Here is a 12,241-nt window from a genome sequence, read left to right as displayed (position 1 = left end):
TTCATTGCTAAAAGCTGATTCTTTCCAAAGAAAGCCTTTAATAACTCTGAATAATTTTCATACCTTCAAGGTAGTGAACATGATGCCTTGCTCCCCGTGCTGGAGATAGGGATCCATCAGGTCTTCGATTAAGTGCACCTCAGACCCCAAATTCCTTATCCTGCCACATGTGAGAGTAGGAAAGTGAGCATGGGAACACAAGTTGCCAGTATAATGTTTCTTAATTCTGAATTCAGGGCCTTTTCATAATAAAGATTGTTCAAGACTTTTTCAGACTAAATCAAACAGTCAAATTGGAGAATTTAGAGTTACAAAAAGCCAGTTACTAGCCCTATAACAAGCAGCAGGAGCATTTAACACACAAGTATTTGTCCTGCCTATGCTCAGCTTCTGACTAATGCCACCCTTGGTGCCTACCTGGCTCGTAGCACCACATAGAGAAAAACAGGAAATAAGTCATCCATGGACCACAGAAAATCTTCCTGAAGGGACTCAAGTACACTCTGGGAGATCTCTTCAAAAGTCTGCTGGATCACCTTCAGCTTGTCAGCTGGGGTAAATGTGGTACTATTTGGAGAGCAAAAGCAAACCAGGGTAACAGTAAGCAGTAAGAGATCTGCATGTAGATTAGGAAGGGTCTGCTGGCCAGCATGGCCATCCCGTGCCCATGATGGTCAGTCAGACATTGACACTGCAGCAGCCAGGGCTGCCAAGGCTGCACAGCACCCAGGTTACAATCACCACACCAAGGCACACTACTGCAAGTGAGACTCTCTTCACACATTTATGGTGTTTTAATATAGTGGTAAAAGGGGAAAAACTCTTTTCTAAAATATTCCTAATTTCTTAAATTTCTTAAAAAACCTCCCATGCTCAGGTCACTTTACCACAGCTGTTTGGAAATTCACATGTGTATTTGATAGACATCCTTATGCCTTTGATTCTAAATGGTGCCCCACAGACACCTTTCAGTCATGTTTATGAGGCAACACTTCATTCCCCAGCAGGAGAAATTGCATCTTGACTCAAAACTGGAAAATGTCTTAGTGACTTCTCTTACAAAGGTGAACAAAAAGGGTGACATGTAAAGGATCCCAGTCAAGTAAACCCGATACTACTACAGCAGGAACAGTGAAACACTGAAAGACAAATTACAAAGAATTACCTGATTTGCTGTAAACATTCAACAGCAGAGGCAAAGCAGGCATCTTTTGTGTTTGATGATACCTGTGTAATCATGGTAAGATTTATCAGGCAGGTTCAGCACCTCACTGTTCAGTGTTGAGCCTCTTTTAACAAGACAATGACTAAGAATGTAAACTATTCATTTTTCTCTAATCAGAAAGGATATAATGATATAACTCAATTAAGTAGCTTGAAAATCTCCTTGCTAGACTTCCATTCTCACACTTTCATAACTGGAGAGCAAGCAAAGGTCTCTTGAATTCATTACCAAGTCAGTCAGTGAGTGACAAAGCTGGCCCGATGGCCGCTGTAAGAAATCACAGAATGGCTTGGGCTGGAAGGGACCTCTGGAGATCATCTAGCCCGTGCCCCTGCTAAGTCATTACCATAGCATTTAAATAGTAGGCAAACTTAACATGGCATATCTTAAGCAAAAAGCCTGGCCAAAAATTCTTTGATCACTTTGACGATTTCAGTTTCTTGAAAGAAGCACTGGGCAAAACATGTAAACAAGGCCCAATGAACATACCTTTCTACTCTCTCCAAGGATGGACACAGTTCCTGGCCAAAATTTCCTGCAAGAAACCCAACATAGACTTAAATTATTTTTCGCATTACAGGAACGAAGTTATCATGTTCTGAGACACAACAGCCCTTCCTACAGGATCAACTACACCTCCCACAGGTACCAGGAAACTGTAATTTGATATGTCTCACTCTGATTTTGGAGCAACATCAATCTTTACCTCCTTCCCATCCCTTCCACCTCCCCATTTTGGAAGAGGGAAGGTTTGATTCACTCTCTCAACCCTTCTAATTAGCTTGAAGATGTGCTTAGATGCATTTGAATCAGAGAAAATACTTTAGAAACCTGGGGCTTTGTTTTAGTTGCTTTATCTAATTACACGCCATAACCTGGTTCCAGTTTCTGTTTTGTTGCAGCATACTCACGCTTGCACTCCAAGAAAGCTGAGAAGAGCCAGATCAGTTTGTTTGTTTAGGCGTAAAACGCATTCCCAGTAAATGTCCTCCTCACGCTCGTTGTCCAAGGCATACAACATAAACAGAGGGGGATAGAGGCGTGGCAGTAATACAGGCAGCAGCAAGCCAAAACTGGTTACCACATAGCTGCAACAAAAAACCAGAGGGGTGGTTTGCAGAGGAAGACATAAAAAACCTAATTATCTATAAAAATTGAATGAAAATCGTTGGAACAAATCTTTCATGCAGCATAAACCTATTCTGCGAGGGATAAGAGTAAAAAAATAAGTACAAATCCATCAAATAGCAACTCTGATAAGATTATAAATCACCTCCAGTGCTCGTATTCAAAATGCTTTTCTGAAGTCCAGGCCCAAGCCTTAACTTGCTTACCCGTAACAGACAAAAGCAAATTTTGTTTTAAGTAAAGAACCACTGCATGGACAAGCACGAAATGTTTATTACAACCATAACATGGAAGTTTGCTTATCAGAATCTGTCATCAGAGCCCAAGGGGAAGAAAAACCACTGCTTAGATCCATCATTGAATACTGTTTATCCTTCTTCCTCCAAAGAAGAAAAAGAAATGCAACAAATAAAATAAAGGCTTTGTTAGTTTTTATTTGTTTTCCCTTTATGTACCCTGGCTCAGGAGATTCTGATCTGGAATCAGATTTCCCACTGCAAAACGATCGCCTTCCTTTTGGCTCCGTTGTGAGAAATGGAATTGTGCTGCCCTCTTCCGGGAGATCAGGAAACAAGAACCTAAAAGGCAACACACGTAACAGCATTTGAGGTCACATCAAAACGTTTCCACAGATCTCAGCACTAAGGCAAGACTGGAGAGGAAAAAAACCAGCAAAAAAAATACTTGGTGGGCTAAGACAGCACAGCTAACACACACAGAGTACCAGCTCCCTGGAGGAAAACAGGAATGCCAACCCCTTGAATGACAAGGACACCTTTCCTACATTAACATCACTTCTCTCCAGACAAGGCTTCTAATTGTTAGCAATTTGGAGTGTTTCTGCTTTCAGATTGGCAGGACACAATTAAAACTCCATTATTCTCAAGAATCTAAGCCAGCTCTTCATAGGAAGACTGTTCATCCACATTGGTAAGAACTTTAATGCCGTATTGGTAAGAACTTTATGGAACACACTGGGATTCCCTATCCTCACTAGTGTTCTATACCCTTTGAACACTGTCTTTGCACAGCACTGATATCCACAGACACTAAACTGTAAATCCATATTCCAGGTGAGCTGCTTACAGCCACATTTTGAAATACAATGTAGAACGTAACACACTAGCTGTAAAGACTTTATTTTTTCCATTTTTGACAAAATAGTCAAGACTCCTTAAAAAGATAGGAGAACACAAGCAACCCCCAAAATTAAGTAACAATGCCAGCACCTTTGAGTTGTACAACACTAGACAGCTTCAGTACATGGGGCAGCTTTAATGAATTCAGCAGTAGTTTGACTGGGAAATGAGTCTCGTTACCTGACCAGCTGGAAGATGCGTTTGAGGTAGGACTTGATCTCCCTTACAGCCTCCTGCAGCAGTCGTCGATTTGCTCCTACTCCAACATAGGTCATTCTGTAGACAGCCACCAGTGTTTCCACCAGTTTGCCCAAGGGATGGAGAGGAGTATCACAAGCCTGAGACAAAGTATATTAATTGGCCAGTCAGATAGGTCAATGGCAGACAAGTTTAAAAAAATTGAATCTAAGACAGATGGGCGAGAGATTCAACCACAGGCTTTCAAAAAAATATTACAAATATCTCAAAAATTAGCTATATTTAACAAATTGCCATTTAGATTACACAATTTCTGTGTCAGCTGAACACAATTTATAGAAGTCAAGACAGTACAAGAACTTGTGCTACTACTTGGACTAGTCATCTGTCCAGTACTCTTAAAATTAACACGCAAAATTAGCAAGTATTTCAAGATGCTTTGCTGGGATCCAACATTAAAGAATGAAAACAGTAACTGAACAAAGTGACTTTAAGAGAGCATTCATTAGGTATTCAATGATTTTAGTTTTAGTTGTGGACTTCAATATATTAAGTGATGAGCAAGCATGAACTATGGATTACAAGAGTGCAAATATGGAAGTAATTAGGAAAGCTATTACAAAGTGAGCTTGTCATGCCTTGCCAGGCCTTATTATGTGAGCATTTAAGTCACAATACCTTTATCAAATATTTTTTTATATTTTCATATTTTTCCAGGGTGAAGGCACCAATGTGTTGTGGAATGAACTCCAAACTTTCCAGTGTCTGAGTATGTGAGCGGCTCAGTAATTCCGGGCTGCAGTTTAAAAAGACAGACATTGTACAGGTTGAGAGACACAACAGGGAAAAAACCCCTGACATTAATAGCTCAGCATGTCCCTGAAAGGGTTTGTAGTGCAGAGCAGTAAGGCTATGATTTCACTTGGGATTTGCTGTTGTTTTAACTAAAACTTTTCAGAGTTTCAAGTTTAGAGCTGAGTGCAGTCCCAGTTTCCTTCTCCATCCTGTTTTTCTTGGTGACACATTCTCTAGGAGCCAACCTGTCTTTGTGCTGCCGTCGGTTGGTGGTCAGAGCCACCGCAATGTTGTCCCAAGCCTTCCATCTGTCCCCCTGGCCGGGGCTCTCACAACCAAGCTGGTTCCAGCATTCTTCAAATACTGCCTTCCATTTCTCATCAGGGGACACTGCCAGGATCCCAAGTTTCCGCCTAATAAAATGACCAGTGGGTCTGTTAAAATCAAATAGCAATGAGACAACACATTCAGCTTGAAAACCACCCATGGCTAATGTCAATCTTATCTCTCACACTGTTTTAGCAAAAGCTGAGAAACTTAACAGACTCTACTGGGAACCAAGTTTTATCACTAAGAATAAAGTTAGAGCCTACTACTAATACCTACATTAGAGAACAGCTATGGACCTTGTTAGTTTTGGTCTTTCTTGCAGCCTTCCAGGAATGCTACAACAAAGAGCTTCCAGGAATGCTCACCTTCACCAGTGGTACTCATTCAGAAGTCTCAGGACACATTCATGCAGCAAGGACACAGCACAACTAAGTCCCACGTATCTCGCTACCCACATAAATACCAAGGATGGGTACACAGCTTCTGACCCTGAAGTAGTAGCTACAGATAATGTTGCAGGGCATGTTAGGGACGTGGTGATAGAGAGCAAAACCAGCTCAGGCATCCTTTCACTGCCAGACAATGCTCAGGGATCATCTATAGCCAGAAGAAAACCAAGAGCTCTTCTAGCCATGTATATAAATAAAGATATCTCAGACATATAATGAAATGTACGGCTTTGAAAAGCTTTCTCAAAACAAGTAAGTGCTGTCAGGGTTAACAGGTCTATCTTGATTTAAATCAAGTGTCAGAAATTGTCAGACCTTTCATTAATATTTCTTCCAGCATATTTGAGATGAGAACTAGCAACACAGGTAATTTCCCCATGCTGCCAGTCTCACAAAGCAGAAGAAGTAGGCTCTAAGCCTTTTCAGAAATTATACCAGAAGATTTTCAACTTGAAGACAGTCAGAAGAGGATAGATGAAACCCTTATTCCACAAGCAATCCTCAAAAATATGTATATACATTTATTCATAGACTCCCTACTGGGGTAAAAAGCAGACAGCTGCAAAGGCTGCAAGTGTTCAGTTCAGCAGGGAGGCCTGCTTAACTTGCATGCTGTTGTAGGTGTCAGCACTGTCAAAAGAAATTACCAGTGAAAGCTTCAGGAAGCCAACTGACAAGTAATCTATATAAAAATATTATAGTCGTGTATTTCCCATTTTAATCTGAAATTTCAGAGCACATTTCCAAGATACTGAATTCCATACAGCAATTGCTAAACCATTACATGGTGCTACCACATACCAACATCTCACCATCAACTCTTTGCTTCAGTTTCTTTTACTCAAAGATATATCAGTTAGAACTTAAACATGTTTTGTTTTTTTCCCCCAGAAATAATTAAGAAAATTGTCCTAAGGCATCTGCTATACAGAGGGATTTACAGATACTTTTCAAAGTGATCTTTGCCAAGGTATTAATATGCTCTTCTGCAAATCAGCAATCTTCTATTTTCTTACACACTGTTTGGAAGAGGTGGAGGATCTAGTCAATTCTGTCCAAATATACCCCCACTGGTATTAGTAAGTGACACACTAAATTCATTAAGTTGCTAACAAAGTAACTGGCAGAAGGCAGAGAGGTCTGTGATTAACTTAACCGCTCCAATGGAACTTAAGTCTTTCTCAGGAGCTCAGAAGTCAGCAGCAGCTGTGAACACAGGTTCTATCAGTCAGCTCCAACATAAACAAAAAAAAAATTGAGACTGCTACAGCACAGTAGCAGCACATCAGCTGTCCTGTAATTTCATGCCACTATTTGCATATTCAAGTAGTAATTAAAGCAAGAATAACTATAACAGTATGTTTATCTTATTTTATTTCTTGAGCAGCAAGAAAGAGGAAAAATGTTTTCAAATCCTCACTGTTTCTTTGGAAGAAGTATTTTTGACCAGTCTTTGAAAAAAGACAATCACTCTGCTCCTAAACAATACTGAACCATATTTATTATTTAAAACAATAATTATTTATTATTCAACACTCACAGTGCTTTAGGCTTGTCCTTCTCATTCTCATACAAACTAGGTTTGAAGTAGGTTCCTGTGATTTTTATTCCAGATCCCCACTCTCCACTGAAGAGACCTTCAATGTAATCTCCATTTGGCAAGGTCAGTGTTCCCTTCAGAAAAGATTTTTAAAAACTTTAACTAAAATCCATTGGGAATCAAATGACAACCTTTTTATTGTCTTGGATGGTGAACAGCTTACGAGTGACAACTGTAATACTGACCTTTCCACTCAGAGTCCAGTTATCTGAAAATTCCCCCTCATAGACTGTATCATCCTCAGAAAGCAGAATTCCAGTCCCCTACAAAAAAGGAACACAAAGAACACAAAGCAGTAATTATAACAGAAAGGCAGACCACAGATCTAAAGATGCACTTAAGAAAACCTGTTATTAATTCTAATAGCAAATAGTAATTTTTAAGCTCTTTCTGAAGTAGTCCTAGATAAAACAGAGCAGGGGTAATAAAGGCAATTCCAAAAGCATGGACAATTGAAGATTAGAAGAACAGAAGGTTTCCACAGCCTAACACACACTCATGTGCCTCAGAAAGCTGCCACACTTAGAGGAGAAGTCCCTCAGCCCAGGGTCAGGTGTCCAACTCACCATCATTTTGTTGGTGCTGAAGGCTCCTTCGTAATACAGTCCAAACTGAGTAACCACAACACCATTGCCTTGGCAAAGATCATCTTGCCACATTCCCATATACTTTTCTCCTCTGAAGAAAAATGAAGTGGGAAAAACAGAGCCTAAATAGTACAACTCTAGTCTTTCTTTGGCTTTACAGCCACATTGACCAGTACAGAAATCATCAGAAGAGTCACAGAACAATTGCTTTGAGCCTGCCAGTTTGGGTTCACCAGCTCCATAGAAATACAAACTCTTTTTGATACTAATAAGTTAGAGTGAACTTTCTTTCCCAATTCACATTTCAAACTGGCCAAGCAAGCTGATGAGCTGAAACAGTCCTGCAGCCCTGTTAAGCCCACTGCACACCCCAAGGAACTTGAGCAGCTTGTTTTGCCGAAGTTTTTACTTCTTTTACCTAAAGTCTAATGACTCAAACTGAAGAGTATAAAAAAATCAAAAGAAACCAAGCTGTTCTTCTTGGGGAATAGGGAGACCTAATAAGTCATACATGATGTTTTTTAAATTTTAAGGGTACAAATATTGTGAAGAAACACATCATATTGCACAAAGTTTTGGTACAAGAGCCTACCAAAGGTCATAATAGCAAAAAATTTATTAGACAACTAAAGATTGCTTACAAATAAACATCAGACTCTTTCAGACTATTTAAAATACTTTTTTTTTCTTTATATAAGTGTACAGATGTCAGGCTACAGTTATTTGAAACTTAGTGCAAGTCCCAAATATTTCCTAACAACCTATTTTTCCAGTAGTTCTGAAAGAGAATGTGACATTTTTCCCATGCAATTAACAAATAAACTTCTCAAGGTCTTTTTTTTCTGCTTTTAGCGGGAAACTAGTGATTGATTTGATACAATTCTGCTTGTCACCAAGCGTTTTCCTTGAAATGTACCCAGGAAAAATGATATTTATAGTAAAGAGAGTAAGCCAAACCATTAAACTAAGCTCAGGGGTCTCTCCCAGCTGATTGGCCCCATAAGGTGGCAGAAAGCTTGTCTGATGATTCATCCTGCCAACTAGAGAAGCCTCTGCTGGGTGAATCCCCTTGGAGAGAGATTCTGCATGCTCAGTTACTGGGATGGAAACTCAAAGTCCCACTTGTTCAAACAACGGTTTTGCAAAAATGACAGCAGGCAATAGTGTCTGAAGCTATTTCTTTTTTGTCTGGGCTGCAGAATAAGTGCAGAAAACAAACCCTGAGGACACAAAGTACACAAACTACCTCCCAGAGACCAGAAGCAAAACTACATCAGGGGAGTCACTCATGTCTGTGTAGTGCTGGAGTGAAAAGCAAATGCCATACTCCTCCTTCACCATGAACTAACACTGCATTTACAAATTCTGGAGGTGAGAGGATTTGCAAGAAGCGCTGGTATCTACTTGTCCTAGGAAAATTAATTACTAAAGAAAGTATGCAGTCACATCTTGGCACTACAGTGTAAGTACAATCACCCCTAAGCAAGACTAGGTGCAAAACCGACATGAGGAAATACCTAGAGATGTTACAGCAGCTCTGTTTCAGAAAAGCATCCCCCCTTTACACTCCAGACTTTTGCCTGCTTTTGAAGAGGTCATTCAGTTAAACCAACAACAGTTGCTTGAGCATTCACCAAAAGCTCTTTCCAAAAAAACCAACAATTAAATTGGTGACTGAAAGACAGATTATATTGAGGTGTGCTCAGAGTTCATTTACTGCACATATTGAGTGGAAATCTGTCTCTAAGACCATCGTTTCAGTAATCTGTCCTGAGAGGAAGCATCCTCCCCTCACTGCACGAACAAGCCAATGGAAAACCTGAGCATGAGTTGAAATTCGTGAGCACCATTTATCTGCCACTGAACAACCCAGGCTCACAGCCTGAGATGAATGAATACTCCTCACATGAATTCTTAATACTTTCAGCACATGCACAACACAATGCCTCAATAAGACACTATACTAGTGTCTTGTTGAGCTAGTTTTCAGGCAGGAGTATGACAAGCAAGACAGAAAAAAACAGTGCAATCCCTCCACCATTCACTCTAGAAGCAGCACCAAAAAACAGTTCCTAGACCCATTTCCTTATACCATCAATCCAGAAAGCCCAGCAATAAAGAAGAAAAAAAAAAAGACATGCACTATTACTGGTACTCGCAAATCAAACCCTTTCCTATTTTTTTTGCAATTGCATGTCATGCCCGAGTTTTAAGGATTTGTGGAAGCATTACCTTGTGATATCATCAAAAACTCCATAACCACTCTTCTTGTCCATTATCCACTGTCCAATGAACATACTGGGAGAAGAAGAGGTCAGCTTCCCACTGCGCAGCAGCCCGTGCCCGTGCCGCATGTTATCCTGAAAACACCCTTCATACACCTCACCTGTGGCATAGCTGGAACAGCAACAACAACACGGGAGCAGGTAAGAGTCCTGTCATCTACTCCTCTGATAGGGGGCTGGTTTGGGAGTTTTTGACTTGGCTTTGCTGGGTGCTTCCCCCAAACAGATCAACCCTTCTCTTTTTCATTCTTTTATTGTTTTAAAGCCACTCTCTGCCCAACAAGCAAGGCCATTGGAGGTTAATATTTATCTCTCAGAATAAAGAATCCTCTCTTATTGTAAGGTGGCAGCAGCATTAGAGCAGACATTAATAACCAACCACTGTACAAGTTGCATTGTGAGCAAAGCAGAAAATAAGCCACACTAACTACAAGCACAAGTCTGCAATGTAAGAAAGCTACACACAGAGCATCAGTCCTGCTCTCCTGCAGCCATGCAGTGACAGCAAGACAAGTGCCACAAGTTACCTGTACACTCCATGCCCACACATTTTGCCTTCCTTCCAGTATCCCACATAATGATCCTCTTTATTCAGTGCTTTCTTAGGCACTCTGTATTCACCATACCTGCCAGGGCAGAGATGGAACACAAGCAGCTGTAACACCAACACATTTCATTAACAGCGCAGATATACATCACAGAGCCACTCTAAAATCAGAAAGCTCTCTCTCATTTTTGTGCATCTAACTAGAGCACTCACAGATGATAGTTTTTATAAAAGAAAGCAAGAATTCCAGCATCACTAGATGGTCAATTTAGTCCATACTGCTCTCTCCTGATTGATTGTGACATGTTGTAAATACTGCTCTCACAGACACACTGCAGCGTTTTTCTCAGGCCATGAGTCTTTTCAAATCATAAGACTGCTTCTACCTTTATTATTTTCTTCAGCTCTTGACAATCCAAGTACACTCTGTTCCAGGGAAAGATGAGGGCATGTATTGCTATAGAAAAGATTTTTTCAAAAGATGCTAGCTTCCAATTATACTCAGTGACAAGGAATTATGTACAATTTCCATATGCTTGAAAATAATGAGATACACAACTGCATTTATTGATTTTAATCTACCGAGATCAAAGTTCAGTTCTGAAGGTTCTTCTCAGAGCATGTCCACTCAACATGACACTGCTGTTAACAAAACATGCATGCTGAAATACAAGTATACACGTTTGATAGTTTCAGTAATTACAGCTAAATACTAATCCGTTTCTTTCTGTCTGGGACTTGTTTGCAGCATTTCCATCTCCAACAACCCTAAAATCTCCAGGATTAGTTACTCAGTTACAAACAACCAAAGCTTTAATCTTTTTTATAGTTTGTCATTTTACCAATAGCCAAGAGGAATTTTTAAAAGCTGTCTGCAGTCACACCACATTGCAATTTCCCCTCCAATGCAGTATTTTGAAAATACATCTTGAAGCTAATAGGACTTCTCACATATTTTTATCCTGCCCAATACAGACATGTCTGCTCACAAGATGTATATAAAAATGCCTTTGGAAATAAGTTAACCTCTCAGCCTCAACAGTGCTCTAAGCAGATTCTTAGCAATAAAGTCCACAGATGAATTCAAAGCTGTGTAATACATTAAGTTATTTTGAAGTAGTTTTATTTGTTTCACCAGATAACATGATAATGTCCAGACCTGCCATTCAGCCTACTTTCAGTCTCCTCTGTACTAGTTATCTTCATCATTGAGATCACATACTCTTATTAGTTTTCACCCAAACCATAAAGTCTCAATTCTAGATTTTGTCTTTGCTAAATTACTAAACCTTTGCTCTTCCAGAAATAGAGCAAAGAAAACACTACAGAAGATGCATCACTATGTTGTAAGACAGGTCAGTAAGATTCACTGCAAAACCTTTAATTAAAAAAGTTTTGTTGTTTTCTCCTACAACAAAAAGTATTTCTTGCCTGGCTCCACAAGCAGTTAGAATATCTTACCCATCCTCCAACCCAGTCCGGAAAGTCCCAGAGTACATTCGTCCATCTGCCCATTTTAGGATCCCTCTGGAAAAAAATACAAACCCATGCAAACATGTAAGATAGCTAGCTCACTTTGCACTTCACAAATACCTTCTGTGAGCGAGCCTACTTATTGCTACAGCAACCACTTCATTTTGTTTTCAACAGCTCCGTTCCAATGCTTTTACCTTCCATGGGGTTTTCCTGAAAGCCACCTCCCATCATAAACAGCATCCTTGAATCGAGGGTCCTTGTAGAAGGTGTACTTGGCACTGCGAGAAATAGGAGGTTCCTGTCTTGGCACATTCCCACCAGCTCCATACAGAATCATATCAGAAGTCCCTCTAAGGGCCTGATCCACTGCTTGGCTTATTGCCCTCAGCCACTTGGTCTGAAACAGAAAGTGGTTCATGACAGGAATCAGCCAACACCTGTCTTTGCACCTACTCTCACCTTTACAGCAAGCACAGTCACGC

General features: G+C 40.2%; 1 protein-coding gene across 5 annotated transcripts in view; it reads right to left on the bottom strand.

Annotated features, from left to right (window-relative positions):
* ALS2 (alsin Rho guanine nucleotide exchange factor ALS2) overlaps positions 1-12,241 on the bottom strand; it is a 36,687-nt gene that overhangs the window by 1,850 nt on the left and 22,596 nt on the right. For 4 of the 5 annotated variants that reach the window (XM_041403376.1, XM_041403377.1, XM_041403378.1 and 1 more), the window contains 16 exons: positions 11,954-12,156; positions 11,745-11,810; positions 10,264-10,362; positions 9,684-9,848; positions 7,431-7,542; positions 7,050-7,127; positions 6,805-6,938; positions 4,731-4,919; positions 4,369-4,486; positions 3,673-3,830; positions 2,809-2,931; positions 2,137-2,313; positions 1,715-1,760; positions 1,166-1,227; positions 418-567; positions 64-160 (listed from right to left, as the gene is read on the bottom strand). In XM_041403376.1, coding sequence (XP_041259310.1) covers positions 64-160; positions 418-567; positions 1,166-1,227; positions 1,715-1,760; positions 2,137-2,313; positions 2,809-2,931; positions 3,673-3,830; positions 4,369-4,486; positions 4,731-4,919; positions 6,805-6,938; positions 7,050-7,127; positions 7,431-7,542; positions 9,684-9,848; positions 10,264-10,362; positions 11,745-11,810; positions 11,954-12,156 — 1,977 coding nt within the window. The remainder of the gene's footprint in view (positions 1-63; positions 161-417; positions 568-1,165; positions 1,228-1,714; positions 1,761-2,136; positions 2,314-2,808; positions 2,932-3,672; positions 3,831-4,368; positions 4,487-4,730; positions 4,920-6,804; positions 6,939-7,049; positions 7,128-7,430; positions 7,543-9,683; positions 9,849-10,263; positions 10,363-11,744; positions 11,811-11,953; positions 12,157-12,241) is intronic. The other variant, XM_041403381.1, reaches the window with a different exon arrangement.

Source organism: Onychostruthus taczanowskii, unplaced genomic scaffold, assembly GCF_017590055.1.
Source record: "Onychostruthus taczanowskii isolate IOZ18803 unplaced genomic scaffold, ASM1759005v1 scaffold20, whole genome shotgun sequence".
NCBI classification, from domain to species: domain Eukaryota; kingdom Metazoa; phylum Chordata; class Aves; order Passeriformes; family Passeridae; genus Onychostruthus; species Onychostruthus taczanowskii.
This window is presented reverse-complemented; position numbering and strand designations above follow the sequence as displayed.